The 27193-nt window shown below is 39.9% G+C and overlaps 3 protein-coding genes and 2 pseudogenes across 4 annotated transcripts in view; 3 read left to right on the forward strand and 2 right to left on the reverse strand.

Annotated features, from left to right (window-relative positions):
* Positions 1-7169, forward strand: part of p3h2 (prolyl 3-hydroxylase 2) — a 57329-nt gene extending 50160 nt beyond the window's left edge. Inside the window, exons 6-15 of the mRNA XM_032525594.1 lie at positions 1161-1250; positions 1764-1804; positions 2515-2603; positions 2717-2844; positions 2930-3025; positions 3262-3412; positions 3659-3776; positions 3900-3975; positions 4546-4686; positions 5840-7169. Of these exons, the coding sequence (XP_032381485.1) occupies positions 1161-1250; positions 1764-1804; positions 2515-2603; positions 2717-2844; positions 2930-3025; positions 3262-3412; positions 3659-3776; positions 3900-3975; positions 4546-4686; positions 5840-5932 (1023 nt within the window). The 3' untranslated portion in view covers positions 5933-7169. The remainder of the gene's footprint in view (positions 1-1160; positions 1251-1763; positions 1805-2514; positions 2604-2716; positions 2845-2929; positions 3026-3261; positions 3413-3658; positions 3777-3899; positions 3976-4545; positions 4687-5839) is intronic.
* Positions 7032-11713, reverse strand: ccdc181 (coiled-coil domain containing 181). Of its 2 annotated transcripts, none has more exons than XM_032525596.1 (6): positions 11497-11713; positions 10539-10648; positions 9140-10126; positions 8835-8981; positions 8505-8662; positions 7032-7941 (listed from the first exon to the last, which is right to left on the reverse strand). In XM_032525596.1, exons 2-6 carry the CDS (start codon positions 10638-10640, stop codon positions 7770-7772), a joined length of 1566 nt encoding a protein of 521 aa, XP_032381487.1. In that variant the 5' UTR covers positions 10641-10648; positions 11497-11713; the 3' UTR covers positions 7032-7769. The 2 variants fall into 2 exon arrangements, with proteins under 2 accessions (XP_032381487.1, XP_032381486.1); XM_032525595.1 differs by having other exon boundaries at positions 10539-10643; positions 11497-11708.
* A 1284-nt stretch (positions 11714-12997) lies between these two features.
* Positions 12998-19729, forward strand: cpox (coproporphyrinogen oxidase). The gene is made up of 7 exons (XM_032525597.1): positions 12998-13714; positions 14000-14143; positions 14278-14388; positions 14630-14771; positions 17674-17892; positions 18951-19055; positions 19155-19729. Exons 1-7 carry the CDS (start codon positions 13147-13149, stop codon positions 19237-19239), a joined length of 1374 nt encoding a protein of 457 aa, XP_032381488.1. The 5' UTR covers positions 12998-13146; the 3' UTR covers positions 19240-19729.
* A 5675-nt stretch (positions 19730-25404) lies between these two features.
* Positions 25405-27091, reverse strand: LOC116695779 (transmembrane gamma-carboxyglutamic acid protein 1-like; annotated as a pseudogene).
* Positions 27092-27170: 79 nt separating this feature from the next.
* The window catches only part of LOC116695780 (oxygen-dependent coproporphyrinogen-III oxidase, mitochondrial-like), a 5676-nt pseudogene continuing 5653 nt past the window's right edge, over positions 27171-27193 (forward strand).

Genomic DNA, 27193 nt, shown 5'->3' on the forward strand with positions numbered 1-27193 from the left:
CCACTGTAGCATCAATAATTTCTTCTTATTCCTAAAACTCTGATCAGCTGCTATGAAAAGTCAAGCAGTGCCTTGTTAAATTCTCAATAACAAAACCTTTTTTTCCTAGAAAGCCTGGTACTCATTATAGCCAGCGAGGCTCTCAGAAGGACTATGTTAATGTACAAGTGTGTGTTGCTGACATCACGTATGTATGTAAGAGATAATGAAATGGCAACGTGTTGCAGCTCATACTTATGTTTTTCTACTCATAGCTTACATTTTTCTAGCAGCCAAGTCTTTCCAGTACTGTCAGTACAGTCGTTGGCCCACAGATTGCCTCTCCTCTCTGCGTCCAATGGCCTCTGGGACCTCATTTAACAGAGCCCTAGATCTCAGTGCCAGACCTGAACTGCCTCCCTGCCAAAGAATCATGCCTTTCAGGAATGGTGGAGGAGACGGAAGAGTCATGTCAGAGTGCCCACAAAAGTCTCTGGAACAATTTGGGGGCTGTTTATATTCGGAATGCTGGAAAAGAGGGCTCTTTTTACTGGATGCTATTGGATTCTATTGGAAGTTTCATAATTCTCATCATCATGGCCTTTACTTCAACATTCTCTCCCCTTCTCACACATAATCCAAAATACTCACACCCATGCTGTACTCATTGTTGCTTTATGATCTTGTGAAAAAGCTGATTTTTGCTTCAATTCAAGTTTTTACTTCAGGCAGGAAACTGTAGTAAAACTGTCCCTCTGAGAGGACAAAAAGAGAGACGCCATCACACTCCATTAGTCGTGCCACTGAGGCGAGGGAAAGAGAAACTCATGCTGGTTCACTTTGTTTGGGGTGTAAGGGTGAGGACAATAGTATACTGTCACTCAAAGAGTTTGGAAATGTTATGGTGATGAGCTTTGACGAATGAAAGGTCAATATTAAACCATCAATAATTGTGTCTCTACTGTAACTGTGAGCATGTAAACAATGCAGTGATTAAAAAGACAATTCTCTCAGCTAACAAATTGGCATACTGTTAAATAAATAATGTATTTCTCTACCTTTCCTTAAGTTATTTTCCTACTTTACGTACTGTATGTTAAGGACAAAAGTACGTGTTTACATTTACCTTAATGACTCAGGAAACTGTTGGCCTTAAAATGGTGGTGTGTTTGTGTTCTCAGGAAGCTGCATGGTACCTGCGGAGGCACAAACAGGAACTGGAGCTCCTTCTGATTGGTAGCAAAACCATGGGTGTGGAATTTACAGAGGGGGTGAGTTAACAGAATATCCCAAATTATCCCAAATCTTGTCCATTTTCATGTGCCACTACAAACTCAAAGCAGACTGCTAGTATTCTTTGAAAGAGCAGCAGTGCCTTTTAATTCCCAGTTTTGCCCAGAATGGAAAAGATACTGTAATTTAACGGGCGGTTATCCGTAAGCCAGTCCACATGTGTCTGATGCAGAGCAGATCTCCTGCTGGGTGTGTAAACACATTAATGTGCCCCTGCTGCCTTGCTGACTCAAAGCAGGGTAACAGGTGTCTGGCATGGCCACCACACACTACTGTCTTCTCAGCCAACAGTGACACCTGCTGGCCACTTTGACACATCACATTCAACACTTCTTTGTAAACTACATACGTAGTTCTATGGAACTACATATGAATAACCTAAATCATCAGTCAAATCAGTCCCATTGTTATTTATCTGTTTGTTTACTACCTGGTACCCGAGCTTTAAAAAGTAAGAACATGTGCAGGTTACATATTTGTCTTTTTTGCAGAATTACTGGAGCAGCACAGGTGGAAGAGAGGACTCAAACAGGTAAAGAGATCTTTGCATGGGTAGTGTTGTATATATTACAGTAGAGTTTGTCTTCTCATTACCTGGGACGTTTTCTTCTGTAGTAGCAAAAGCCGCATATACAGATATATAGTAGCCTATATAAAAAAAAATGCATAGTGGCTATATCTGTATTATTGTAATAACAATGGATCATTACTACTACTAAGTGTAGTGTGAAAAGGGTCCACCCTACACTGCAGTTTGGCTCCACTCTTTAGAGATTCATTGCTTATTTCAGCTTGTTGTTTTCAACTTTTCTGTTTGTTTTGTTCACTCTCACTGCTCTGTTGTGTTTGGCCACAGTTGTTTTCAGCTAAAAAGCTCTAAAACCCAAATGTATGCTACCTACTCAGCACTAACAGCAGACAGACACAGTTAACAACTAATTGGGGAACATAGTGGAGCATTGAGCAGCTAAACACCCATATATTTTCCTCAGGAGTTAATAGAAACAGAAACAAACCTAAAGAAGAATGAATGTTGGATGGACGTGCATTGGGTGGCCAGAAACACGACTCTAAATGAATGATATTGTTCTTATATGCTGAACGTGTAAATAGGCAACTGTGTGCTGACAAGTTCACTATGTCAACTGAATATGTCTGCTTGTTTCTGCTGTACCCAAAGTTTAAAATCAGAATTTTGACCCCCTAATGACAAAATACGTCCTCTATTCTGTGTTCTTCCAGGATTCCTTCTGGTACAGATGGCTGGATGGAGTACGTTCCCATTTCAGAAAAGAACGTCGCTCTCGCTGCTCCACAGCGTCTCAAAGAAGGTAAACCTGAGTTGAAGCGGAACCGCCAAGAGAAAGTCATTAGCGTTCAGTGTTCACCACGGCTTAGAGATTTCAGGTTGCATTCTTTAAATGCTGTTCTGGGATCTGTGTAGGTGGCCCCTTGGTGTATGACAGCGTGCAGCTGGTGCAGAACTCTGCAGCCTTGAACGGGACCCAGCGGGTGCTGCTGGATCATGTCATATCTGAGGAGGAGTGTTTAGACCTCAGACACCTGGCACATGTAAGGACATTACACAACGCTGATAAAAAAACTTTTAAATCTTAACTTTTATAGATTAATTCTGGCGGTTCTTCTTGTCTTCCAGGCCGTCACCATGGCAGGAGACGGTTACAGAGGGAGAATGTCTCCACACACTCCCAATGAGAAGTTTGAAGGAGCCACTGTACTTAAAACCCTGCAGGTACACTCACCACTGGGCATAAACACATGATTGCATGACTCATCTGCCCAATAGTTGTCAAGGTTGTAAGAAACTGGCATATTGTCTGACCAGCTGATCAGAATGATCTCATCAGTAGCTTTATCACATATAGCACTCAATGAAATATGCCACCTTAGCTGTATAGTGTCTGTCTTAATTTATTGTTTGACTCTACGTGTTATTACAGTCTCCCTTTTGTTATTTCTTCCATGCAGTTTGGCTATGAGGGCAGAGTGCCTATGAGGAGCGCTCGCCTGTTCTACGACATCAGCGAGCGAGCTAGACGGGTTATCGAGTCTTACTTCCTGCTCAACTCCACCCTGCACTTCTCTTACACACACTTGGTGTGCCGGACAGCCATCACAGGTCACTCACACATATAGTCATACTTTACTTGACACAGAACACACACGTTTGCTGCCATTTGAGGTTCTTGAGAATAAGTCTAGGAGATTTAATAAATGCTCCTGCCATCCTTAATGGTTCACTCACTGTATGGTGGTAGATTTAAAAATGAAAAAGACCCAGGAAGAAAAAAAATGTATCTAGAAAAACTATTTATATTTATCGATATGTATTTCTGCTTTTTGTGTGTTGGTTGTCCGTTCACAGGACAGCAAGATCACAGGAATGACCTGAGCCATCCCATCCATGCTGACAACTGTCTGCTGGACCCCGAGGCCAATGAGTGCTGGAAGGAACCACCAGCATATACATACAGAGACTACAGGTACGATTCATTAAAAGTCCTTTGCTGCAGCTGTATTACACAGTGACACATTAATAATGGTCACTATCATCTGTAATTCAATGTTGACTGTCCTGATATATACTTTAATTTCTTTATTTCCAGTGCACTGTTATATCTAAATGGAGATTTTGAAGGAGGGGAGTTCATATTCACAGAAATGGATGCCAAAACAGTCACGGTGAGATGGTTTCTCCTAAAATGTGAGATTTACTTCCCACAGGGGACGCCCGCACGTTTCTGCAGGTTATTTATTTAGTTACTCAAGCTAATAATCATAATGTATAGTTAAATTAAAACCTAAACAAAACTGAGCTTTTTTGTTGAGGAATAGAGAAAGAGACTGCTAGTATTCTCCCACCATTTAGCCAGTCTCTTTTTTAACATATACTAGTTAGAGGAGGATATATGAGGGATAAGGAAAGTTATATGATGTTTAAATAATATATCAAAAGGGTGGAATCATTTCAGGCTAATCTTGTCCTGCTCTCTTCAAGACACAAGCATTGTACTTTACATCAAATGGGTAAAAAGAACAAACCAAATATAAACAGTGCTCATAAAAAGTGTTTATGATCAACTTTGATGATTGGGATTACACTTTAGGACCCTCCAGCAGGACAAATGTCTGCTTTAACAACCAAGCTGAACGCCATTAAGACACTGAAGTGTTGGCCTTACTAAAATAAACAGATAATGGTGATTTTTGACCTCACCTCTGTTCCTGCTCTGTCTCCTTCATTGTCTTCAGGCATCAGTAAAGCCCACGTGTGGCAGGATGGTGGGTTTCTCCTCAGGAGGGGAGAATCCCCACGGTGTGAAGGCCGTCACCAGCGGGCAGAGGTGTGCTGTTGCTCTGTGGTTCACTCTAGACCCACTCTTCAGAGAACTGGTAAACTAATGTTTCAGTTAAATAACTACTCATGGGCAGTAATAAAAACTATTCATAGGGCAATAAGCCCTTGGCTTCTAGGTCCAAATCTTGGCTCCAATTTTGGCAGAGGTTATTGCGAATATATAAGATTACATTTTGTACAGACATGTTACCCTCAGGATGAATTGTAGTAACGTTGTGATCCTCTGACTTTTCATCTAGCCACATCATCAGGTTAAATTGAATATAGGTCAAACTTGACATTCCAATCAGCCTCGCTTGCACTTGGGGTTAAGTGCTAATTATGTTACCATGCTAACACGCTTAACTGAGATGTGTTAGCATTAGCTCCTGACACCACTGTGCACAAGTACAGCCTAAGAGAGCTGCTTGCATGGCTGTTGATTTACATCTAAATCTGCCAGACAACACAGCTTTAAATACTCAAAGCTTTTCTTTTTGAAACCATTAACTGGGGATGCCAAAGAGAAGTGTGCTTCTTCCCCATAAATGAATGCCCCTAGTTCCTCTCTGTGCTGTCTGCTGTCAGATATGGACACTGGTGGGAAAACTAACACGTCAGACAAATACAGGAAATGAGCAATCAGTCACCTCTTGTTTATTTCCTTTGAGAAATCACTTCTGATCATTTTTTTAAGAATCTCTATAGTCAGTCTATATCCACTTACATTCCACTTCTGGGATTGCTACGTTTCCGCCATTCTGCCAGATTTCCCTCTTTTTCGGCCGGATGTCCGTTACCGTCTGTTTTCTTTGTGTTGGAATTTTAAACTCCGGTGGATTCATGAGGACTATGGTTAACTGCTCCTAAGATCTCTGTAGGGTAAATCCAGACAGCTAGCTAGACACAATCTGAGTTTTCTGTTGCACGACTGAAATATTTTTTGAATTTACACGTTCCACCAAAACAAGTTCCTTCCAGCGGCTATATAGCAGCAGCACCATGGCTCTGTCTGGCACTTAGCACAGCCCAAAATGATTGTGATTGGTCTAAAGAAATGGTTCTCCCATACCAGAATGCTGTGTGCCAGACCCTCTTTGGAAGCACTGTGGAGGAGGGTCTAGCAAAATGAGACTATGATTTGGCTAACTTGATTATAATTATTGCTCTAGTGTAAATATGACCTTTTATCCTCTTTTCCTCTCCTAGGAGAGGCTGCAGGCGGATGAGGTGATCCAGGCGTTGGACACACAGTCTGTGTGGGGTCAAGGCCTCAACATCAACCCTAAAGATGAACTGTAGAAGCAGAAAAACAGCTTCACCCCCTCCCCTACTATCAAATCCTTCTATATATGTTAACTATTTATTGAAATGACCTTTGGATAAGAACTTTTCTATTTTTGTACTGTTTGAAGTGCAAGATTAATAATGTTGTCATTGTTGTGTTGTCATTTGTATTTTGTTTTTAATGTTTCTCTACACACAAGTACTTGAGTTTACCTTTTGTTCTTTGTCTTTCCCTCCAGTGACAGATTCTATTAGAGAAAAAAAAAACTATTTACTTTGTTTTGTTGTACCTGGTGAGTTAGCTGTTTTATGCTAGACTGATTTTATCTGTAATCTCACTGAACTGTGAAGAAGCTAAAGAGAAGAACGGCATTTGACTTTTTCTTTTTTGCTTTGAGTTGTTCTTGTTCTGGACAACATATCCAATGGGTTTTATTCATAATTCACTGTGTACAGATATTAAAATATACCTTCATTTTAGTGGTCAGTAATTCAAAATAATTTACAACTGGTACTGTTACATATACATTATATCATTCAATAATACACATATATGCTGTATTTTTTTTTTACAGTCCCAGTAATCATTTTTTTTAACGTAGCCTGTGCACTGCTTTTCTAATTTTGGTACCTGATTTTCAAAAGCACTCCTACAAAGAGTTTAAGAAAAAGATGTGTTCTAATATGCTGAATATTTAATGATCATGCACTCTGTCCTTCTCTGTGTGTCAAGTTTGAAGCTGAAAATGTCTTCTGTCTACTTCTCTGTCCCTTTTCCTCTTGTTGTTGACGTGATAAATCACTCCGCTCCTTTCTGGGCACACAGCAGAATATACTGGTTTTACATGCTCACTGGCATAACAACATGGTGTTTATCTTTTACTGTTATTTATGTATTTTTATGAATAGACAGCTGTCGTTGTAACTGTTGGCATTTCATATGAGGAACTTTTTTTGATAAAAGATGTCAATCATTCCTGTTTCAAGGAATACATATTTGTATCAATCTTTTATGTCTTTATATTTGTGTTGATAATACAGATGATAGGCCGAGTCTTGCACTGTAAATCTGATGGAGAGAAAGGTACAAAGAGTAGCTTTTTCCCTATGTAAATTCAAACCGCTAACCAAAATCTTAATCCTGTCGTTTAATAAGGTTGGCCACTTTTGTTTCACTGATATTTAATTCTAAAATGCTGTAGCACACAAAATGTATGTGTACATACCTATAAATTAAAAATATAAAACTCCATATCTATATTTAAAGGTGTATTTGTTTTATTTATTCATATAATAAAATTAAACATCATTATTTTGTGTCAAATAAGAATGCCTTTCAAATGAAGAAATTGATACATTGCTTGTGTTTTGTATGTTTCATGTCTCTCAACAGCCAGGCATATTTTTCTCACACACACACACACACACACACACACACATATATATTTCATTCCTTCTTTACAGTTTCATCTGTTCAAGTAACCTGTTGTGAACTTGAAGGTATCTGTGTAACCAAAAATTCTCTGACAAAAGGCATACAGTAACAAATGTTTCAGCTCTTGTGTTTAAGCTGATAAAGAGCTCCATTTAAAGTAAAGTGCATCTGCCACTACAGAAAGTAAATAAAGTAAAAAGCATCCATTTAATCACACTGAGTAGAGGTCACTGCGGTAAACTTTTTTTTTTCTTTAGAAATGTACTTTAACACAGCACAGAAAGATAATAAACCCTAGCAACAACTGAACACAGAATAAACTATGTCTTATGTTTCAGACCAAGTCTTGCGTTGCCCAGCCTGCAGTGTTTGAGGTGATGTTTTGTGAATCCAGGGGGCATGTTAGACTTGTTTGCTTCAGAAGCGGTAGGCCAGCTGCTCGGTGAATCTGAATGGCTTGGTTTCATTGACAGTACACAGCAGGTCTCTCATGCGGCGCGCACGGCGCTCCTCCAGCACCAACCGACGGGAGCGCTCTCGAGCCGCCTGCTGCTCCGCTCGCTTCTCCGCCTGTTTCCGCTTCAGCCACCTGAGGACGGGAAGAGGATGGAGAGCACCAGTGGCAATGTTACCCTTATGACAAAAGCACATGTGAAATGCAATCTTTCACAAGTGAAACTTTTCACATTGGATGTTGTGATTTCACATGTTAAACCAAATCTCAAATTTATAAAATAACATGTTAATATTAAAATTCACATGTGAAAAGAGTCAACAAGTTTTTTAAACTTTGCATGTGACTTAACTTTACACATGTCAAGAGTTGTATTCCCATGTCAAGGTAACAATGTTTTGGCTTATAAGATGTACATTCTATAAATATATATAAAATAAACATGTCATTTCAAAATTTGTGAACCAAATCTGACATTAGGAAATGGCATGTTCTTAACTTACTAATAATAACCAACTCCTTTTTTAGCAAGTACATTGTCCAATAGGCCTATGTCTATGGTCATATTACAAAAAAACATATTATAGTATTGTACTGTATATATGAAGATACAACATCAAGAGAGAAATACTGATACTGTGAGAGGTTGTGAAATTATTTGGCACTTAGAGCTAACAAAAATATAAAAGTACACTCACAGTTTGAAGGCACGTTCACAGTCCTCGCGGCTGCGTAGGAAGTAACCACTGTCCTCCTCGAGCCTCTTCAGATCCACCAGCTGTCTCTCTTTCTGCTGCTGCTCATGCTTCCTCTGAAGCCACAACCTGAAGGACTCCTCCGGGTCACTGGAGTCTTTCTGCACGAGCACGCAGAATTACATCGGGTAATAAAGTGGAAACAATGGCTAACATTTATTATAGCAATGTTTTTCAATTGCTCTGACTACTGCATTGATTTGCTTTTCCTTGTATTTTTTTATGAATTAGGTTGGTTTTTCAGGATTATTTGCCTTAGAGCCATAGCCTTACCTTAGAATTCTTCCTCTCCATCTCCTGGGCTCGGTGGATCCTTCTCTCTTCCTGAAACTGCTCTTTCTTCCTCAGCAGCCAGGCCTTAAATGCCAGCTCGTTCTCTTGCCTCTTCTGCTTCTCTTCCTCCAGTTTTCTTTGTTCTTCCTGACATGGTAAGCAAGAGTGATTTAAAAAGTGTCTAAGACATTAACAAGCCTCAAATTGGAAAGGCTATTCTGTTGTTTTAATGTTAGATGTGCCACTTTTACTGGTAAGAGTCCAGAATGTCCAAACTTGTAATTAACATTTAACTATGTTCCTACCCCTCTGGCCAGCTTCTCCTTCCTCTCCTGGATCCTCTGCAGCAGCTCTTTCTGCTGGGGGGAGAGGGTGTAGGTGGCCTGGCAGGGTGTCCCGGTAGCAGACTGCACCCGCCGCTTGCTGCCTCTCATCTGGCTGCCTCTCTGGCTGTGGCTGGCTGAGCTGGGTCTGCTCTTGGACTGAGCTGGAGGTCTGGGGGCACGGAGGGGATCGATGCCCTGCTGGAAGCGAGAAGAGCCAGCGGCACGAGGACGCGGCGAGGAGGACCTGTGGGTCCTACTGGAGCTCACAGTCAGCTCCTGGTGACGTAGGGAGGAGTAGTCACTGTAGTTGTTTGCTATAAGAGGGAGAAGTCCTTGACTCTCCACCTCTTTCAGGCTGACCAGGTCAAACTTACCATCCTTTTCTACAAGGATTCTGCCCTCTTTCATCCCCCCCTCCCTGCTCTCCCCAGCCCTGCTAGCTTCTCTAGATCCTACACTTTCCTCCCGAGGGGAAAGTTTGAGCTCAGAAAGCTTCCTTGACACTTCAATCTCTGCATCTGAATCCTTGCTACCCTTTACCTCCTCCACCTCACTACTGTTTCCATCTTTCTCAAACTGCAGTGGAGGCACCACCAGGTCCACCAGCATCTCTTTAAAATGTAGCCTCCTGTGCCTTGTCATATCTGGAGCTTCCTGGTCCTGCAGTTCCCGGTTAGCCTGCTGGATCTTCTCCTGAATGTACTTCTTCTCCTCTTCTGTCTGGTCATCCATCCCTGGAGGAGGTGGGACTATAGGTGATGACTTATTTGGGCTGTCTCCTTCTAAGTCATATTCTAATGGTTCCATAGGTGAGGGCCACCTCTCTTCATCTTCTTCCAAATCCTTTGTTTTCTTGCCTCTCTTGTCCTCCTTGTGGCTTTTTGGCTTCTTTTTCTTTCCTTTCTGTTTCTTATCCTCCTCCAGTTCCTTGTCAATTTCTGCTTCTATGTCGTCATAGTTAGGATCCTGTGGAGCCAAAAAGCAGCAGACAAGCTGCATTTATTAATAAGGTTTGGAGGTAGATGAATGTGCAACATCATACTAATAGGCGTTCTGGTGGGATAACAGACATGGGTACGTGTGTTCATAAATATTGCATTCAGCAGTGGCACACAGTGAAAGTATGTCACTGTATGTTAACAGAGTTGGTTTCACATGCAAACGGTGATATGTGTCAGGCAGGACGGGTAACTTAACACTATTATGCTTTCAAAGCGCAGTGTCAGGGACCCATGCAGCACCCAGTCTGCAGTAAACAGAGCTGCACTCCAAACTTAGTTTCACACAATAAAACAAAGAAGCAGGGGGGATTTATAAAATAAAATTTAAAAAAAGAGATGCAACTAGCCTGTCCAATGATCATATATAAACTGCTTACCTGGTCCTCACTCCGGCTTTCCTCACTGATCAGCCAGTCCAGATCCCTCTCAAAGTCATCCTCATATTCCTCCTGAGACTGTTTGCAAACCACCTCACTCATAATCTTCACTGGAAGAAGATCAGAGACACATTTTAGAGTACACAAGAGTATTACTACGGGCCAATTAAAAACAGTTTGTCAGTCTTTACACTTTAAATGTCAGTGCTGGACATGACAGTCACATTAAAGTAGATATTATGCAAATAAAACACAATTTAAGACAACTAGGAATTTATGACTGTGTTGGAAATTGCATTCTAATGCGGGCATGACAGTAAATAATGGTTTATTTATCTTTACCGCTATATGGCCACCTCCTGACATCAAAGTGAGTATGAGCCAAAAGAGGTTGGATAAGTGGCAATGCTACACATCTTACTATATGACCTGTGTGACGTAATGCTTTGCGTACAGAAGAGTACAGATAAGGGTGGACAATCAAATTTCAAGCAAAATTATACCAAATTATACATTCAATTTAGTTGTTGTGTCCCACGGATTGAAGAGCACCTGAGTTTTTGGATTATTGTGGCATCAATTCCCACACATTGTGTACACTGGACGGTATTCATGTTGGGAATTTTTCGTCACCTACTGGACAGAAACCACTATTACAGGGTTACCAGTAACTATTTATCTTGTTTTTGTTTGTCCCAAAAAACGCCCTCTGCTCTGCTGACATGTAGGTTATGTTTACAGTAGCCATAGTTCTGTGATTTCACTGGCTACATTACAGAGTTAACCATGATCCTGTTGGTTTTGCTCTGTCTGCGGGCTATAAAAACAAACAAGACGCCGACAGAATTAAGAGGCTGATTTGTAAGGCACAGTTCACGCCTATAGGAATCAATGTAATCTGAATATTTTGGCTACTGGGAGTAGAAATTTGAGGCTACATAGTTGTTAGTAAACTCACCACCAGAAGAAGCTTGCGTAGTATTACTGGCGAGTTAAAAGCGGTGAAAGAACACATCCAGCCGTGTTGTTTTGTGACTATCACTTCATCTAACTGGCCCACATAGTGCCTGGCAGTCTGCGAACAACACCTGTGCACATAATCTGCCTCTAGTCCGTCTGCAGCCCTAAAAGGTTTAATAGACCCGTCGTCATAGAGACCTACATCGCGCTTTACCACATGCGCATGCGCACACTACTCGCTTACAACTAATAAAATCTCCATGCACACTATAAAGAAGAGAAAACAGGTATCTGTTCCCGAAACAAACAAAACAAAAAAAAGATCTTAATAATTGTTAAGGGAACTTTAAGAGTTTACTATAAAAAAATAAAGGTCACTGCCTGTGATATTCATTTGACACATGAACAGTTTCAGACAGTAGCCTACACATTAGGAGATTTAGAATTTATAAAATTACGAGAATGAAAGTGTTTTTTTTTTGGCACGCACGAGATTTAAAACATTTAACTAAAATTGGTTTGCCCACGCTCTAACTGCAAAAGAAAACAATTTTTGAAAAAAATATATTATATAATGTCCCCAATAAAAATGGCCCCAAAGACCATGCATTTAGTGTCAGCTGGATTGTGGCAATTAGATGTATTGCTTATTTGTTTGAGAGTGTGCAATGCTTAAACACTTAAAATAAAATAATAAAGGCCTTAAATGAGTATTGCATTATTACTTCTCTTGTAGAGAGATTGTTGCAGACAAAAAAGAAAAAAAAGAAAAAAAAGAGATACAGTAATACAAAAAATAATACTAAATGATGGATGAAACAAATTATCTGTGACGATTAAAAAATGAGGCACTATATAATTCACCAAAGTTTTGAATTCATGTATAATCTTATGTATAACCAAGTTATCACAAACGTGGCTCCTATTGAGTTCAATCTAGACGACAGCACAACAGTGTCAATTACTTTATTTCGGACATATATTCCATAGTCCAGAAAACTACAAGATAAAATAAACGTAAATAAAACATAATATTTAAAAACTATTTGAAGTTGATAATGCTCAAATCTTTAACAATGCTTTATGGACAAACTGTACTGCACGTTTAAACAATAAATATATGACATTCTGGTCGGAGTATAGTTCATGTTCTGTATGTTGTATCTACACTCGTTTTAAGATTGGGGAAGTCAATCATTCAATTCAATTTTTCAATTTTATTTATAGTATCAATTCATAACAAGAGTTATCTCGAGACACTTAACAGATAGAGTAGGTCTAGAACACACTCCAGAATCATGTAACACACAAAACAGAAGCACGTGAGTTCGTCTTCATTGGAAAGTACAAAATTCGGAACATTTGAGGGGTCTGCGAATGCAACATTTCTTTAAGGCGCAATGCATTTTGGGTCTTGGTGTTCGCTTCATCCTTTTGCCCAGCACATAGCTCATAGGTGGAGCTCGACGAAGAACAGCATTTCCCGTGTTGCCTCTGTCACTACCTGGGAACTACATACTACACGCCCCTTGACTCGACGCACGACTGATAGCACGTAGGCAAAACTTCTGAATTTTTGAGTAGCTAATACATTCACGTTCATTGCTAACGTCCGGTACGCACCGAGAAACCAGCTGTTCTCCTACAAATGGCAACAGTTGTCTTTTGTTCAGTGAACAAAACGGCACAGATCACCGCGAGACGATGTTTGTTTTCACATTTAAAAGGACTTGCTAGTTCAGGAGAGTCACGTCTGCCGTTATACTGCACTCACAGCCCGTCAGGGACTTCCCTTGCAGGTAAAATATGGTTTTCCAGGGGTTACAGCGTACGGTTCACGTCCCATGGGACCGCAGGCAGAGCCGCAACCGGGCGAACCAGAAGGGGAGCCCTGGTGCTAATTGGAGCCGCAGCAGTAACAGCAGCAGCGGCGGTAGCGGGGGTTTTAGCCAACGCTAACCACTTCCAGCGTGCTGAAATGGCAACCAAAGTATCTCAAGCCGCGAAGGAGACTGAGCAAGAGGGGGATATCTTGGAGAGATGCCGGGGGTTCATGTCTCCTCCAGTGACCGACATCGGTGTGCTGCAGGAGAGGAAAGGGGAGATGCGTACGAGGATGGAGATGTTGATCATGGAGACGCAGGCTGCCTTTTGCAACGCCCTGGAGGAGGTGGACGGTGGGAAGTTCAAGGTGGACCGGTGGCAGAGGAATGAAGGTGAGGGAGGCCCTCCTGATATGGTTATGAGACTGAAACTGCAGAGCTCAGTGTGGAGCAGCTGCAGAACAGATCCGTGTTCATCGTGGCCATAATGCTTAAGGTGTTATGAGGCTCTTGGGGTATTTGAGTTTCAAGCCTGCTGCATATTTTTGTGCTGAAAGCAACATGGTCAGAGATGCATGCAAGAAACGGGCATAAACTGGCAAAAAGTCTAATCTGCCAGGAAACAACCTAACTCGCATCTCTTACAGTGTATTCCATTATTGACCATGTATGTGTCAGGTGGCGGAGGAATCAGCTGTGTGATGCAAGATGGAAAGGTGTTTGAGAAGGCAGGGGTCAATGTATCAGTGGTGTCCGGACACCTGACCGAGGAGGCTGCCAGACAGATGAGGAGCAGAGGGAAAGTCCTCAAAGGGAAAGATGGTAAGTTTTGTTAAGTTGATTTTTGTATGCACACTTAAAACTTTATATAGCTCTTCAAGAGGTGTGGTAATCTACATTCAGAGTAATATGTGATGGATACAGTTTTATGTATTTCATGCTCCGTTTTTTCTCAGGTAAGCTGCCATTTTGTGCCATGGGTGTAAGCTCTGTTATCCACCCCAAGAACCCCCACATCCCCACAGTTCACTTCAACTACAGATACTTTGAGATCGAAGAGGAAGATGGTGAGTGTCAGTTCTTGACGTCAGCAGCTGTGTCTTGGTGTCACTGACACGAGGGATTGAGTGAATAAATGAATGAATGAATGAATGAATGAATGATAACCCGTGTGTGTGTGTGTGTGTGTGTGTGTGTGTGTGTGTGTGTGTGTGTGTGTGTGTGTGTGTGTGTGTGTGTGTGTGTGTGTGTGTGTGTGTGTGTGTGTGTGTGTGTGTGTGTGTGTGTGTGTGTGTGTGTGTGTGTTAGGCACCAAGCAGTGGTGGTTTGGTGGCGGCACAGACCTGACTCCAGTTTATATTAATAAAGAAGATGCATTTCACTTCCACAACACCCTGAAGGAGGCCTGTGACAAGCACCACCCGCAGTACTATCCAGACTTCAAGAAATGGTACAGTTTGACACAAGATTAGTCCTACATTTGTGAAACTCCACATATTTGTATAACCCAGAACATACACATGTGTAGGTCTGATTTGTGTATGTAGATTGCAATGGGCGTATCCTCAATATGGGATGATGATGATAAGAAAAAGTCTCTGCCTGAAATCTTCAGTTGCAGAAAAACCGTTGAGCCCTGACGTAAGCCAGTGACTGACCATTTGGGGGAAGGGTGTGGTTTAGCTAATGTGGCTTGTAATAAGTACATTTTGTCAACTTAATTTGAATTTAAATCTAAAAGGAATATTTAGGCATTTTGAGAAATATATTTATTTGCTTTCTTGCCAAGAGTTAGATAAGAATATTGATATCATATCTGTCTATTAGAAATAAAGCTAGAGACAATAGCTGGTTAGTATGGGCTGAGCAAACATGAGAGTACATTTTAAGTCTCATTTGAATTATCTTAAAAACTGCCACTATATATATATATATATATATATATATATATATATTATAATAGATTATGAATATATATATATACACAATATATATATGTGTGTGGTATATATATATAATATGGGGCGCGTTTGTAAAGCAGCTCGGCTGAAAATAACAGAACATTTGTCACATTTAGCTTTAAATAATGTTTAAATAAACTGGTATGAAATTTGAGGGTCACTTTCTTGCACATTTACAACAAAATTGTCAACTTGGAAATATTTAAATAGTTAAATCCCAATATTAAATGTTACACCTAAATGTTAAATGTTAATCATATGCTAAATCTAAATGTTAAATCTAAATCTAAATGTAAATCTAAATCTAAATGTTAAATCTAAATCTAAATGTTAAATCTAAATATTAAATCTAAATAAAATGTAAATCTAAATCTAAATCTAAATGTTAATCTAAATATTAAACTAAATCTAAATGTAAATCTAAATCTAATGTTAAATCTAAATATTAAATCTAATCTAACTGTTAAATCAAATCTAAATGTTAATCTAAATCTAATCTAAATGTAATCTAATATAAATCTAAATCTAAAAGTTAAATCTAAATCTAAATGTTAAATCAATCTAATCTAAATGTTAAATCTAAATGTTTCGGGTGAAACTAATATTTAGCTAATATGCAAATTAATGTCGGTAACCGGAAGTACCAAAATAAAAGCTCGGAGGTCAGTGTGTTTATAGTGTCAAATAACGATAAAAATCCTCTCATCGGGAGATATGGACTCTTGAACTTGGATAACCGTGAAAATAACTACTAAAATAATAAACACGAGTGGGGAAAACTGTATTTGAAGAGTACTTTGAGTTTTTAGTGTCACTTTTATGAATGGTGTGGGAATTATAGCCACAGCCAGCCACGGGGGGGTCACTTTGACTGGTCTGTCACGTTCGCTTGCATTAACGTCTAGCAAGAGCCTATCCCCGCCCGCCCCCACAAGACACTGACAAGACACTGCGAAATGTCCAACGAATCAGCGTTAGCGAGAACATCGGCAGAGCCGTCCTGTGGCGTGTACAAACTTATTAAACAGCAACAGCGACAGCCTAGGGCACCGCAGGCACCTCGGTAAGCATGTTTTCCAAATCAGGAGCTAGCATTGTCTTGTTGTCAAGGTAGTAGCAAATCTCTACTGGCTAGCACCGTTAGCTAGTTTAGTTAAGTTAGCCTTGAACAACAGGGTTGCTAGCTCCGTGATTTGGAAAACATGCTTACCGAGGTGGCCTGCGGTGGCCCTGAGGCGGGTGCTGTCGCTGTGAATAAGTTTGTTCAGCCACCAGGACGGCTCTGCCGATGTTCTCGGCTAACGCTGATTCGTTAGACATTACGCAGAGTGACCATGGCCAACAGTGCCGTGCCTTGTCGGGGGCGGGGGATAGACTCTTGCTGACCTTAATGCAAGCGAACGTGACAGACCAGTCAAAGTGAGCCCCCCCGTGGCGGCTATAGTGGCTTTAATTCCCACACCATTCATAAAAGTGACACTAAAAACTAAAGTACTCTCAAATACAGTTTTCCCCAACTGTGTTTATATTTTAGGTAGTTATTTTACGGTTACCAAGTTCAAGAGTCCATCTCCGTGAGAGGATTATATTCGTTTATTGACACTATAAACATACACTGACCTCCTCGAGCTTTTATTTTGTACTTCGGTTACCGACATTAATTTGCATATTAGCTAATATTTAGTTCACCGAAACATTAGATTTAACATTTAGATTTAATTTAGATTTAACATTTAGATTTAGATTTAACATTTAGATTTAGATTTAATATTTAGATTTAACATTTAGATTAGATTTAGATTAACATTTAGATTTAGATTAATATTTAGATTTAACATTAGATTAGATTACATTTAGATTAGATTTAATATAGATTTAAATTAGATTTAGATTTAGATTTAACATTTAGATTTAGATTTAACATTTAGATTTAACATTTAGATTTAGATTGCATATAGATTTAACCTTAGGTAACATTTAATATTTGGATTAACTATTTAAAATATTTCCAAGGTGACAAATTGTTGTAATGTGCAAGAAAGTGACCCTCAAAATTCATACCAGTTATTAAACATTATTTAAGCTAAAGTGACAAAATGTTGCTGTTATTTCAGCACGAGCCGCTTTACAAACGGCGCCCCAATTATACACACATATATATATATATGTGTGTGTATGTATGTATGTATGGTGTGTGTGGTGGTGTGTGGTGTGTGTGTGTGTTATAATATTATAATATATAATATATATATATATATAAATTCCTTTCAACCTCTTGTTTTAAAAATTCTGTAGATCTGGGCTATGCCAATATGGTTCTTAAAGTTTAATATCCCAGGTTAAAAAAATGCAAACCGCTATTGATTAATGTATTTGGGTATGTATTTCTAGGTGTGACCGATACTTCTACATCCGGCATAGAGGAGAGACTCGGGGTATAGGAGGGATCTTCTTCGATGACCTGGACTCTCCGAGTCAAGAGGAGGCATTCAACTTCGTCCAGAGCTGTGCCCGCACCGTGGTACCCTGTTACCTGCCCATTGTATACAAACACCTCAACGACTTCTTTACTGATGAGAACAAAGGCTGGCAGCAGGTACGACGAGGAAGGTGAGTACATTGGCCGTTTTAGTTCAATGACTCAAGACTTTTCAAACTAGTTCTACTGAACAAACTAACCTTGATCCATTATAAGTAAAGGCCAAATTTGAAAATTTTCCCATACATGTTGTTACCACCTTAAAGGAACACGCCACTGTTTTTTGAAATAGGGCTTATCACGGTATACTCCCCTAACTGTCGATAGGTGGGCCAATACATTTTTTGTCTCAGTGCATACATTGTTTTAGTCCGGTGTAACACCGGCAGTACCTTTTGCTAGTTAGCTTAGAGTAGTGAATGGAATCCTATGTTGCCGGTTAGCATGTTGTGAGTCAAAAAACAAAAAACTACTTACGTCTTGGGCCTTTGTTTTTACAAAGGTTACAAATAGCTATGCAGATTAAGACTAGACCTATTTCCTAGGTAGATATTGATTTGGGACTATATTGGGTGGAAGCACGGCCGAAGCACTGTCCTAAGTGAATATCTGCCTAGGAGATCATCTAGTCTTAATATGCATTGGTATTTGTACTTGTGATTATGCAGACCACAAGGAGTAATTAGGTTGTTGTTTTTTTGTTGGCTCACTCTTACTCACAACATGCTAACTGGCAACATAGGTTTCCATTTACTACGCTAAGCTAACTAGCGGCGAATTTAAACAATGCATGCGCCGAGACAAAAAATACACTGGCCCACCTATCTACAGCTAGGGGAGACCATGATAAGCCCTATTTCAACAAATGGTGGCGTGGATCCTTTAAAGTCAACCAATTCAACTATGAATTCATCAACTACAAGTTGCTTATAATAGATGATCCATCACAGTTAACATTTAGTTTTCTTTATTTTGTGTAAGCTAAAATAAAAAGACATTTTGATACCATTAATGAAATGCAAAATGATTATGAAAAAGTTTTGAACAATTTGAATTCCCTTTTACACATTCTTGGTTTGCATGTTGTTTTGGATTAAGGGGCAACATGTTTTTAGTAGTGTCCTCTTAATGAATCATAAACCACATGAAGCTAGGTGTCTACAGTAGGTTTTGTGTGTTTCTGTTGTAGATATGTTGAGTTCAACCTGGTGTATGACAGGGGAGTGAAGTTTGGCTTGGCCACGCCTGGCTCCAGAATTGAGAGCATTCTCATGTCCCTCCCCCTCACTGCCAGGTAAGATCACACTGGTTTGAAGTACTGCTAGCCTTGCTCTTATATGACAGAAATGAGTTGTCTGTGTTGCTTGGTAACAAACTCACCCTTCATCCTCAGGTGGGAGTACATGCATGAGCCTGCCAAAGGTACCATGGAAGCTGAGATGCTGGAGGTGTTACGAAACCCCAAGGAATGGGTGTGACCACCACAGTATTCACAGGTTCACATGTCAATATGGACAAATCCTCCATGAAACAGTCTTTGTTGTATTGTAAAATGGTTTCACCTGTCAGTAGCAGTTAACACTGTGTTTACCAAAATAATATTGCATTGCATGTGTCTGAAAAGTTATTTAATCTGCGATTGGTATTTTGTTTGCTTTGCTTTGTCTAATCAGCCTTTTTAACACTTAATCACATTAGTTATGCATTACTACTGGTGGCCACAGGTTGTCATTGCCCACTTTTTTGAAAATGTGCTCTTTTTAAGAAGTGTTTGTTTCAAACACTAGCTGTGTTTTTCTCTATGCCTGGGCTTAATGTCGCTTGCTCTACTTGAAGCTCTTTAGCACTACTCTGCTTTATCAAAGCACTGAAAGGGAAAATAGGGGCAAAGTGAGCCACGACATGTACTGTATGTATGTGCCACCATTGGTATCAAATGTCAATAAATCTGGTTTATATGTTTCTGTGTATCTGCTCAAAACAATGTGTTTTTTTTGACAAAGATAAATATTAAAGAACTAATAATTCCACTTGAGCCCCATTTACGTTGTAGGTCATCCACTTCTGGTTAATAAGTCACTTCCTGGTTTGTTTGAACAGTAGTAAAAACCAATAGTTGGATGTTGGATCATGCTCCACAGAGAATGGATGTGATTCACAGGACAGGTGGCTCATTGACACAAAAAGAATGTTGGAAAACAAAATTACATTTTTAATGCAAACTTACTTGCAATTCATATCTAAAAAATAAACTGCTGTTCTGTTAGCTTCCGTTTCTTTTTCTGACTGTATTTTCAATTCCTTGTGCATAATATTTTCAAAAAAATCACAGTATAGTTTTTCATTACAAAGTCACAGTACAGTATGGCATAACAACTCATGGTGTATGTCATATTGTGTGTGTACGTGCACACACACACACACACACACAAACACAATTTTGTGTTTTCCTGAAAAGTCACACTTATTCACCACCACATACGTTGTGAAATGAATAGAAAATAGAGTCAAGACATTGACAAGGTTAGAAATAAGATTGTATTTGAATAAGATTTTTTTTTTTACATCAAACTTTGCTTTCGTCAAAGAATCCTCCATTTGCAGCAATTCCAGCATTGCAGATCTTTGGCATTCTAGCTGTTATTTGTTGAGGTAATCTGGAGAAATTGCACCCCAGCTTCCAGAAGCGGCTCCCACTAGTTGGATTGGTTGGATGGGCACTTCTTGCTACCATACGGTCAAGCGTTCCCACACAGCTCAATGGGTTCAGATCTGGTGACTGCGCTGGCCACTCCATTACCGATAGAATGCCTGCTTCTGCTCTAAATAGTTCTTGCACAATTGGAGGTGTGTTTAGGGTCATTGTCCTTTTGTAGGATGAAATGGCTCCAATCAAGCGCTGTCCACTGGGTATGGCATGGCGTTGCAAAATGGAGTGATAGCCTTCCTTATTCAGAATCCCTTTTACCCTGAACACATCTCCACCTTACCAGCACAAAGCAACCCCAGACCATCATATTACCTCCACCATGCTTAACAGATGGCGTCAGGCATCTTCCAGCATCTTTTATTTGTTCTGCGTCCCACAAACGTTCTTCTTTGTGATCCAAACACCTCACTTGGATTCATCCGTCCACAACACTTTTTTCCATCTTCCTCTGTCCAATGTCTTGTTCTTTTGCCCATCTTACTTTTTCTTTTATTGGCCGTCTCAGATATGGCTTTTTCTTTGCCACTCTGCCCTGAAGCCCAGAATCTCGCAGCCGCCTCTTCACTGTAGATGTTGACAGGTGTTTTGCGAGTACTATTTAATGAAGATGTCAGTTGGGGACCGGTGAGGCTTCTGTTTCTCAAACTAGAGACTCTAATGTACTTATCTTCTGCTCATTGTGCAACGCAGCCTCCCACTTCTTCTCTACTCGGGTTAGAGCCTGTTTGTGCTGTCCTCTGAAGGGAGTAGTACACACCATTGTAGGAAATCTTCAATTTCTTAGCAGTGTCTCCATGGAATGGCCTTCATTTCTAAGGACAAGAATAGACTGTCGTTCAGATGAAAGTTCTCTTTTTCTGGCCATTTTGAGCGTTTAATTGACCCCACAATGTGACGCTCCAGAAACTCAATCTGCTCAAAGGAAGGTCAGTTTTTAGCTTCTGTAACGACCTAAACTGTTTTCAGATGTGTGAACATGATTGCACAGGGTTTTCTAATCATCAATATCCTTCTGAGCCAATGAGCAAACACATTGTACCATTAGAACACTGGAGTGAAGTTTGCTGGAAATGGGCCTCTAACACCTATGTAGATATTGCACCAAAAACCATATTTGCTGCTAGAATAGTCATTTACCACATTAGCAATGTATAGAGTGTATTTCTTAAAAAGTTAATACAAGTTTAAAGTTATCTTCATTGAAAAGTACAGTGCTTTTCCTTCAAAACTAAGACATTTCATGTGACCCCAACTTTGAACGGTAGTGTATATGTCATGATATTCTATGTCGTACAAAAGTCATAAAAGTTAATGTATCTGTATATCATAAAGGTATTGTATGTTTATGTTATAACAAAAGTCATATATAAGTAAGTCAACAAAATTTATGTGTAGTATGTCATAAACCATCATAAGTATTTCAGGTTACTATGACATAAAGAGTCAAAGTATAGTATGTCAGAATAAATCATGGCAAAATGATAATATTGATGCTAAAAAAGTGATAAAAGTCATACATAGTATGTCATGAAAGAAAAAGTCTAAAGTGTGCCATAATAAAATAGAAAATGTCATGGTAGTGTATTCCAAAAAAGACGTAAGAATGTTATAAAAAAGTCAAGTATAGTATGTCAGAAAAATCATAAAAAGGTCTCAGTATTGTCAGTATCATCAAAAAGTAGTAGTAGTAGTATATAGTAGTATATAGTATAGCATGTCAAAAAAGTAATACAAAGTCGTAGTTATAACCCTAACCCTAACCGCTATGTCACGGCAAGGGACCGTGTTACTTTTCAAATCAAATATGTTGTAGGCTTAACGTGCCTACAACATAGACAGTTGTTTTTTTGTTAAAAAACAACAACATAAAACCCAATTATATCTGTTAACAATGCCTTTATCTGGGTATCCACGCTTGTTCTATCTATTTAAAATACCACAGTAAAGGGAGAACTAACCAGAGGGGCTAAAGCAAAAGTTGTTTTAGCAGTGTTCAATTTCAGGCTAGCTTTCATGTTATTTGATTTGAAAAGTCACGGTCCCTTGCCGTGACATGCTGCCTTTACTGAAATTGTAAATGCTCTATCTACTAGTTATGACATAGTCAGATATTCTTATCACCGTGAAAGTTAGGAAACTCCCCTGTGGGTGCTCATGGTGTTAGCTGAAATGCCGTCTGTCTTCCTCAGCCAAACCGGGCGTTTCAGTTGTTTTGAGTGCGCCCCCTGTTGTCCGAAGTCAGAACTACTCTTAATGTATCACGTGACTTTTGGCAGAAATTTGCCGCAGAGGTGTGGAATTGTTCGTACTCGAGAGAGGCTGTTTTGAGCGAGCAGAGACCGTTTTGTACTCGGGGACAATTATAAATGCTATTTTGAGTGCAACGTTTGGGACAGTTTGTAAAACAATTTTTTGTGTTGTAACGTTTAAACAGTTTGCAAAACAACATTTTTTTGTGTACAACCTTTTGGCAGGAATCTACTCCGTAAGTTCTAACCATTGAGCTAACCTGCCACCCAGTAAGACAAAGTTAAAACAGTCATGAGATGTATATTATAAAAGTCTCAATAAAATTGTTACCTTTTACATTTGTTTTTAGTGTTTTATTTTAATCCTTAATTTCGCTAAATTGAGTCATACACTTTAACAGTCTTTAAGACCCCTGCGGACACCCTGTGGATCCTGGATTGAGTCCGCAGGGAATGGAACAGAAGAAAACTCAAGTTTCAACGCAAAGAACACAATAAGAATAATAAAATGAATTTACGGAAACAATTCCACCTTTTTCTTTTATTACAAATAATTCAGCTTCTGCACATAAAAATGATTTTAACAAGTTTGCATTTGTTTATATACATTTTGTTTGATAAGGCATTGTAATAAACACAAAAAAAACAAGTAAGAGTACAAGTGACCTAACCAAAATGGCTAGCACCACTCGTTTAAGGTCATAGCAAGTGCAGAGGTTCACAGGTCAACTCCCAAAAAATGTATAATAATAATCAGGCTCAAAGTCTGTGAGGTGTAGACAGGAAATGTAACATGATGAGTATCCGTGAACATTAGACAAGATATTTGGTTTTGAGAGTGTATGCAAAAACACTCCATAGAGTATGAGCACTTTTCCCCCTCCAAGTATTAAAGTAACATTGTACTGTCTGAGAGTGACGCTGAAAACGTCAAACCAGACTATCCTGATTTTAATCAAACACTGCAGTTTGAGCATAAACACAAAGGGCCTTCATTTATCCACGGCCTACTGTAATAATAGTTACCACTAGTGTCAATGCATTCACTACATTCCTATGCAGTAGAAAATAATAATTAGTAACTTACCTTCCACACGTATAGACTATACATATTTATATTCAGGTACATTACACACATGTTGAATGTGAACTCTGTCCATAGTTCGTTAAATACAGAACCTCCTTCTGATACCTCTTTTCCCAAAGCTTCTGTTTCTATTGCTTTCTGTCACACAACCCGTGTAAATCCCTCTACAGCTTACATTTAAGGTGTAGCTGCAAACAATTTGAGAAAACTCAAGTGCTTTTGGGTAAAGTGGCGCAGCAGAAGACTCTGTAGCCAACACGGTTAGATTAGCTTTAGGGAAAACGAGGGGAAGATTTTCACAGTTAAGCAGGCCTGAGCAACTGTCAACACCCAGAAAGGGACATGGGAAAGCAAGCACTGACCCTCAACAAAAGTGCTAGCCAGATCCAGCTCAGGTGTCAGACCAAACTGCATGCATTTCCAAAATATAAGCACATATGGCACACATACTGTACATAAACACATTTCAGCGCTCCCCCTTTATAACCGCTGGTCTTATCTTGAATTTTAAATTCCAAAAACATTCACAAGTGTATACTAAAGCTGACCGATGCCTTTGTTTGCAACCTGACTATTTAAACCTGCAATAAGTGATCATTTTCATAGATCATTTACAGTTAACAACCCAGACACAAATCACAACTACTTGCCCAGAACAAAATTGCAAAACGTAAATGAATGTCGGCAAAGACATTTTTTGTTTTTAGCAAACTGATGACCCAGATTTTCCCCAGGAGTCGGTTCCACAAGCAGAGCTAACAGTTACTATTGCACTACAGAACTGTTTGCTTACAGTTAGGCTAGGGATGAGCCGATAAAGCCTGTCTGTCTGTCTTCTATTTGTGCAAAAACAGTTGAAGCTTCAGGGCTTCAAAGACAGCAAACACAGTGACATCTGGTATCTTTCAAACTTCCAGCAGCTGTTCAGGACAACAAGCAGTACTTCACACCTCTGTTTTTAATTGTTTTAGTCTCATATGTGTGTTATTTATGAGTCACAATGTGATGTGATTGGAGAAATATTCATTAGTCTATTGCTTTTATAACATTATTACACTATAAAAGTATGCATATACCCAATTCTTATTTTTTGACAACGAGAGATAAAATTAAAAAGGTATTAAAAGTGTTGCAAAATCTGCTACTGGCCACTTAAGGCTCATAATTGGCACTAAACTACAATAGCATACTGCCAGCCCCTATAGACCTATTGAATTATGTCATTATGGCAATCAGAAACCTTTTCTTTACTCCACGTGCAACATTTTTTATGCCCGCTGAGTTAAATGATTTACTACAGTGTGACGCATAGCTGCAACTTGAGGAAAATCACAGAGGTTGGTTGTTTTGGTATTGCACTCCTTCTTGCTTTCACTTCACCTCAAGATGAAGGTTAGTGCAAGTTTCCACAGCGCTGGCTCAGGCAAAGATTGCATTAGTCCATTGACCAGACAGTTATAGTCTTTCTGAATGTGTTGAATGGGGAAGGCGGGTGATGCACAACAGTGATATGCTAAATGATCCAATGGTCTTAGTGTAGGTTAGGGCTTTGTTGGGTAGTAGTGGAGACAGGTTTACTTCCATGGGCACCGCTGCACTAGTAAGTCGTGTTGACTATATCCTCATACTGTGGAGTGTGCTCGTCTCTATTTGGACGTCTGCATGGCCCACACCTCTTCATAGAGGGAGGTCTCCAGCACTTCCTCTTCCTGATTGACTCTGAGCCTGATAAGCTGGGCTGCTGTGGACGCTGAGTTCTGAGTCCCTCCCCCAATGGTCCATAGACACCACTGACAACTGCGTTATGCGAGTGTCCCAGGCTGGGGCTGCGCTCATCGCTTGCATGTGTAGCCCACACAGTGATGGCTACGGCGACAACGATGAGCACACCACCAGCAATGCACGATCAAGTAGAGAGGTGACTCCTCCAACCACTGTCTCCGTCTCCAGATGACTGCTCTCACGCACATACTCATCCCAGAACCGTCTCTGCAGCCAACCGGGAGGAAGACACACATGTTGTGAAACAGAAAACAATACGGACCATAAATTATTTTACAAATAGACGCTCTACATTCATGCAGGCTAAGTGGAAACATAATGGCACAGAACTGTTTCCAAAACACTGGTCACAGTACACACAGTGTCCACTGTATAATACTTTATATCTGATTACTGCAATACAAAGGCAGCAAACAACATCTGAAACAAAAGCGACCACATGATTGTGCACGTCCATCTGCGTAACTGTGCTCTCTGGCCTCCCACAATAGTTTTACAAATACACCTCCTCTCTAGCATGGACTCGGCTTGTTCTTCCTGCTGTAATCATCATTTCCTGAAAAAAAAAAACACCCACATTCCACAAGCTACCCCTCTTGGCGTAGGATTTCATTACTGGATACATGAACCAAACAAAATAGCACTTTGAAAGGATTTTTGGATTTTTTTAAATAGGTGGCTGGTCTAAGTTACTCAGCAGCAGTAATTTTGATTTTGGTGTTTAGCTCCAGCTGGAGTCCTGTGTTCAGAGATTTCCAGCCAGCAGGCAAGCTGAGATAAGAATTATTATGAGAATTAAACAGCAAAGATAATTATGTTTTTTTTACTACACTGTGGAACATTATGTGTTTACTTATAGTGTTGTTGCTGTTTTTTTTTGTTAATGGCCCATGTTGTTTGGTACTTTTTTGTCTGCCCAGTCACCGGCTGGTTGGGAAACCTCAGAATCATACTGCCAGCTGGAGCTAACATCCCTGAATAGACATACAACTGGTAACTCACAACTTAATGAGAATTTAAAAAACTTCGATTTTTTGTGGTTAATGGGGTGCCCACATGTAGCTATATGCAATGTTGGGGCAGGTGTTTCAGGCATGTGTTTTACTTTTCTGTTCCTGTATGTATTGTACTTCAAGAAAGAAAGAGGGATTGTAGGTCTGATTTGATGTTCCCTCATCGCCTCACCCGTCTCTCGTCTGTCTCGAAAGCCTCGCGGGCCTCCTCATAGGTGAGATCTCCTCGCGGCACTCTCTCTGATGTTAACCCTGCTTCTCTCCTCCAGCAAGAAGTTGGCCCTGCGCAGCCGTGCAGCACCGAGTGGCCCGTCGCCGGCAGAACACTGAGAGGGAAAACAGCAGGGAGTGGAGGGGAGAAAGAGACAAGCAGAGAAGAGGAAAAGATGTAAGATTGAGAGATGTGCGAGAAAGAAATGCATAATCAAAATCACAAGCAGAGGCAAGAAAGAGACAAAAGAGAAAGTGGAGTCGGCAACAGAACAGCATGGGGTAGAGCAAAGCGGTAAGATTTAAATAGAGAAGTGTTTGAAAGAGAGAGAATGAACCAAAGAGAAAAAAGATAGAGATGCCAAAAAAAGCAAAAAATAG

The sequence above is a fragment of the Etheostoma spectabile genome, chromosome 9 (assembly GCF_008692095.1).
Source record: "Etheostoma spectabile isolate EspeVRDwgs_2016 chromosome 9, UIUC_Espe_1.0, whole genome shotgun sequence".
NCBI classification, from domain to species: Eukaryota; Metazoa; Chordata; class Actinopteri; order Perciformes; family Percidae; genus Etheostoma; species Etheostoma spectabile.

Bases quoted from the DNA above. Each gene is read 5' to 3' on its own strand.
- cpox (XM_032525597.1), top strand. From the start codon at position 13,147: ATGGCAACAGTTGTCTTTTGTTCAGTGAACAAAACGGCACAGATCACC. The intron at 17,893-18,950 runs GTGAGTACATTG...TTTCTGTTGTAG, and splicing joins CAGCAGGTACGACGAGGAAG to ATATGTTGAGTTCAACCTGG. The intron at 19,056-19,154 runs GTAAGATCACAC...CTTCATCCTCAG, and splicing joins TCCCTCCCCCTCACTGCCAG to GTGGGAGTACATGCATGAGC.
- ccdc181 (XM_032525595.1), bottom strand. From the start codon at position 11,553: ATGTGTTCTTTCACCGCTTTTAACTCGCCAGTAATACTACGCAAGCTT. The intron at 10,644-11,496 runs GTGAGTTTACTA...CTTCCAGTGAAG, and splicing joins TACGCAAGCTTCTTCTGGTG to ATTATGAGTGAGGTGGTTTG. The intron at 7,942-8,504 runs GTGAGTGTACTT...TCCCGTCCTCAG, and splicing joins TGTGAACGTGCCTTCAAACT to GTGGCTGAAGCGGAAACAGG.